General features: G+C 36.7%; 1 protein-coding gene across 14 annotated transcripts in view; it reads left to right on the top strand.

Moving 5' to 3' along the window:
• LOC125038112 (CAP-Gly domain-containing linker protein 1-like) overlaps nt 1-3,101 on the top strand; it is a 193,176-nt gene extending 190,075 nt beyond the window's left edge. For 12 of the 14 annotated variants that reach the window (XM_047631411.1, XM_047631410.1, XM_047631406.1 and 9 more), the window contains 4 exons: nt 1,177-1,442; nt 1,588-1,750; nt 2,113-2,294; nt 2,453-3,101. In XM_047631411.1, coding sequence (XP_047487367.1) covers nt 1,177-1,442; nt 1,588-1,750; nt 2,113-2,294; nt 2,453-2,499 — 658 coding nt within the window. In that variant the 3' untranslated portion in view covers nt 2,500-3,101. The other 2 variants (XM_047631412.1, XM_047631414.1) reach the window with 1 other exon arrangement.
• The last annotated feature ends 1,407 nt before the right edge of the window (nt 3,102-4,508 follow it).

The raw sequence follows: 4,508 nt of genomic DNA, 5'->3' as shown, positions 1-4,508 counted from the left end.
GATTTTTCCTATGAGAAGACGAGGGTATTCTGTCTTAACCAGAAATGGAAGTCATGTAGAGCTATTTAAAGGGAAATGCAGTGTACTGTAGTTGATAAACCTGTGCTATGGGGCTGAAAGTAAAAAAAAAAAGAAAAAAAAAAGAAAAAAAATGGTAGTATTGTGTAAAATTGGCAATGCTAATGAGACCATCCAGAGTCTACTTAGTATAGTACTGTTTAATTACTTTACACGTTTATTTATTTATTTTTTTCTTTGAAATTGTTTCCTTCAATTTTCCTCCATAATAAAGTAGGGGGCATTTTAGTCTTGGGTTCAGTTGCTCTTGTTAAGACCTATAAGGTATCATCTATAATAAATATCTGTAGATTGGCTTCTTATATTTTCCTAGTCAAATTTCTTTTGTTAGACCAAATATTTATGGGTTTTTTTTATTATTATCATTATAATGGTAATTATTTATATATTTATTTTTATTTTTTATTTTTTTCCTTTCCTTTTTCAATCCCAGTTATTTGTATTTACTTCCAAGTTCAAAAATAGGAATTATTTAATCTTTCTACTTGAGTAAAATACACATCATAAGCCGCTTTGTTTTACTGCCTTGATTAAATGTTTTCCTAACATTGGCATCTGTGAAGGACAGTGTTTTCTGAGTGTTTTGAGGACTTGGAAATGTGTCAAGGGAAGTCATGATTTTGGAAGACTATGTGAGTACTAACATGTTCTAGTTACAGTATGTACTTTTCTTAGGTCAGATGTAGATCTTTTGCTGTTTTGGGTTGTTACACTTCTGGGGTTATTTGAAGATGGTTCCTTTTTCTTCCTCTTCTTCTTCTTTTACTTTTTTTTTTTTTTTTTTTTCCTTTTAAGAGGTCAATTTTGGACTTCAATCTTCCTTGCAGATGTATGGGGTTTAAGGGGAGGGGGCTGATCACTTAACCTGGTAAAGTTGTTTACTTGATGTGCTTTTGTTGAGTAATTATAATTTTATCATTAAGAGGTAATTCTAGGTACAATGTGAACATTGAAAACTTGTGTGTATTCTAGGTTCTGGAAACTGTAGGACAGAACATAGCTCTCTTACCCTTTAGTAGCTCAGCTGGCAAATATGCTTCATACAGGGGACTGTATGGAAGAGAAATAAAATGATTTTTGACAACTTTCTTACCCTAGCCATGAAACGCGTGTTGGAGAGCTGGAAACGGAGAAGTTTAATGTGATCGAAGAGGTTGTAGTACTGCAGGAACAACTAACGACGGCCAAGTCCAGCATAGAAGAAAGACATCATAAGATGAAGGAAATGGAAGAGGAAGTCAGCAACGTGTCGAACCTACGTGCTAAAGTTGATCTTTTGGAGAAAGAAAAGAGGAGTTTGGAGAACAAGATAGTAGATCTCAGGGTCCAAGTGGCATCTACAGAAATCACAAATAATGATTCTGGTAGGTTATTTGCTTTCTGTTTAATGAATTGGTCAGAGTAGGCAGTCCAGCATAGTTATTCAAGTACAGAATATCAGGGAGCAGATAATTCCATCTCCAATTTTCAGCCACTGTGTTTACATTTAAAATTCTTCTTTTCTTGCAGATAACTTTGTTAAGGAATTGAAAGATGAAAAAGATCAGCTGGATGGACAAGTTAACTTCCTCAACACTGTCATCGTTGACATGCAACGAAAGAATGATGAGCTCAAGACACGCATAGAGATCTTTGAACTTGGAAATGTTTCTGATGACACTAAAGCTAATATGTAAGTTTTTTTTGCCCATTGTTGCTATTGTGTGTTTTAACTTTTTTTTACAAGTTCTTATAGGCTTCCGGGCAATTTAAATTTGCTTCATGTTCACCTGATGCAGTTTTATAAGCAAGAATTATGAAGTACCTAATATATGTATTTATAACAGATTTAGTGCTCTTACTACATTAGGTATGTTGAAACTAGGTATGAAAGTCCTAAAGGTTCAGTTTATCCCCACATAAAAACAAAGGTAACTTGAAAGACTAAGTGAAAATGCATGTGATTTAGTATTGGCATTTATTACAAGAAATTATTTACAATTGTTAATTATATTAATTTTTTTTGTGTGTATTTTAAAATAATATTTTTTACAGGAATGGAATGAGTCCAAAAGGACGTTATGTGGTAGCTCCGAGATTATATTGTGACATCTGTGACTGCTTCGATGCCCACGACACAGAGGACTGCCCGAAACAGGCCTCTTCAGACTCTCCTCCTCCATCACAACACCATGGGGAAAGAGGCTCAACGAGACCATACTGTGATACTTGTGAAGGTAAGACGAAACCATTTTTGGTCTCTGTTCAGGCGTTGAGCCAATTTGTTAATTTTGATTTGATTTATTTTTTTGCAGTTCTGTACTTGATAAAGTAATGTGATGTATTCTTCAGTTTCTTAAGCTAATCATGTGTCCTCACTTCTTTTCTTTTCCAGTTTTTGGGCATGAAACCGGGGAATGTAATGATGACGAAACCTTCTAAATCGGCTGTGAATCTTAATTGTTAGATATTAATGTTATTGTTATGACATGATATATGCATATAGTTTTGGTACTGTGAAACCTTACTTGGAGTGTTCTCAAAGATGAGTATGTAAATAGGTCAAAAGTCCACTAGGTGTTAAGGTAACTGACTTGTTAAAGGCATTTGTATGATAGCTGGACTGTCTTATAGGCTTTTTAACTTGCATCTTGTTTTGCAGTGATGAAGAGTGTCCTGAAAATAGAAGCAATAATTTCTGGCCTTATATCGAGAAGTTGAAAATGAGCTTACCTAATAGCCATGTTTAATGGCATATATTTAATGTTGAAAAAAGGAAATTTTATTATTTGCATTTCTTGTTACTTGAATTTATCTATAGAATATAATAAGCATCGTCCACATTTTTAAAGGGCTTACAGGATGTGAAAGCTAGTGTTCCAAATAAAATTGAGGATATGATGGTCCATCTTCAAACCTTTATCTTGTGTCCTCATCCAAATTATAATCAAAATTTATTTTATATGCATCTTATTTTGTCATTCAATTCAGAATTTAGATAAATATTGTCCATCTACTATTTTGAATAAAGGATATTAATGTATTGTTTGTGAATTTTGTTCTTCCCTCACCTTCAAGCTTACTGTGTGTGTGTGTGTGCGCATGAGAGAGAGAGAGAGAGAGAGAGAGAGAGAGAGAGAGAGAGAGAGAGAGAGAGAGAGAGAGAGAGAGAGAGAGAGAGAGAGAGAGAGAGAGAGAGAGAGAGAGAAAGAGAGAAAGAGAGAAAGAGAAAGAGAAAGAGAAAGAGAAAGAGAGAAGAGAGAGAGAGAATGGTTAAAGGTTAGCAGAAATAAATGTGATAGATATCAAAGGTCATATAGCACAATGGTAAATTATTGTGCCAAAAAGGGTGGAAATGACTTCAGGATAAGATGTATTAGATGTCAAAGGCTGTAGAATTGTAGAACAATGTAGGTTAGAGTGTTAGTGGAAAGGGTGAAGAGGGGGAGCAAGCAGAATACAGTGGGGATTTGTAAAAGGGGATGTAGTTTAAGGTATAGAGTGATCAGATCAAATGGAGATTATGTGTCTGAAGAAGGGAGAGTATGCGGGAACCGCAAAAGAGCTATTATGAAACAATCAAAGACTATTACGGGAAGAAACAATAATTGTAAAAGTAGAAAAATCCTGAGAATTAAATAGCGGAATGGGGTGGTGATGAAGTAACAGGAAGAATGTCAGGATGGTGGTGCACATAGAGGGGAAGAGGATGGGGTGTTTTTTTTTTTTTTTTTGGGTGAGTGGGTGGAAGAGGGGTAGGGGAAACTTGAGGAGGAGGTGGAGGGATGAGGGAGTGGATCATTCACAGAGGGCAGCCAGCTGTGGAGCAACAGTGTTTGGCTGGGTAGCCCAAACATTTTTGACATTGACGTTGAAGAGGTCGATAAGTTCGGACAAGGCAGGACACTCCACGAACGTAAACTTCATGTGGGAGTTCATGTCTATGGAAGCTAATCTTAGCAATATTGGTGTAGAACTTAAGTTGGCCTCTGGGAGGAATAGTGTAGCACTGTAGCCACTCCATCGTAGAAAATGAGGCATGCGAGCAAGTCACTTTCACAGTCTGACCAGTCCTTGTTGTAGACAGGACAGTCAGTCGGAGAGACAAAAACAGTTACAGTACAGGTATTAAGGTAGGAGTGAGGTTGGACAGGAATAGGTTTACCAGTGAGGTCAGTCAGGGTAGACAGTGCACAAGCTTGGGACTCAGATGTAACTGTGACAAGGCATAATGGAATGATTGTGAAAGGAAATTTTGCCTACTTGTTTTTGGAGACACTGTCGAATGAGAAGGGTATTGGCAGAGTATGATCCCCCTTGACTGGGCCAATAAAGGTAACTCAAAAGGCTTGCAGTGGTGGAAGTAGTAGAAGGATGAGGACAGGAGGAAGATGGGGTGGTATGGAGAGAGGTATTGTTGGGAGGAGGAGAGTAAGGATGAAGAGTAATAA

This window comes from Penaeus chinensis, chromosome 24, assembly GCF_019202785.1.
Source record: "Penaeus chinensis breed Huanghai No. 1 chromosome 24, ASM1920278v2, whole genome shotgun sequence".
In the NCBI taxonomy this organism is placed as follows: Eukaryota; Metazoa; Arthropoda; class Malacostraca; order Decapoda; family Penaeidae; genus Penaeus; species Penaeus chinensis.
Note: the sequence above shows the minus strand (reverse complement) of the source record. Positions and strands in the feature narration are given on the sequence as shown.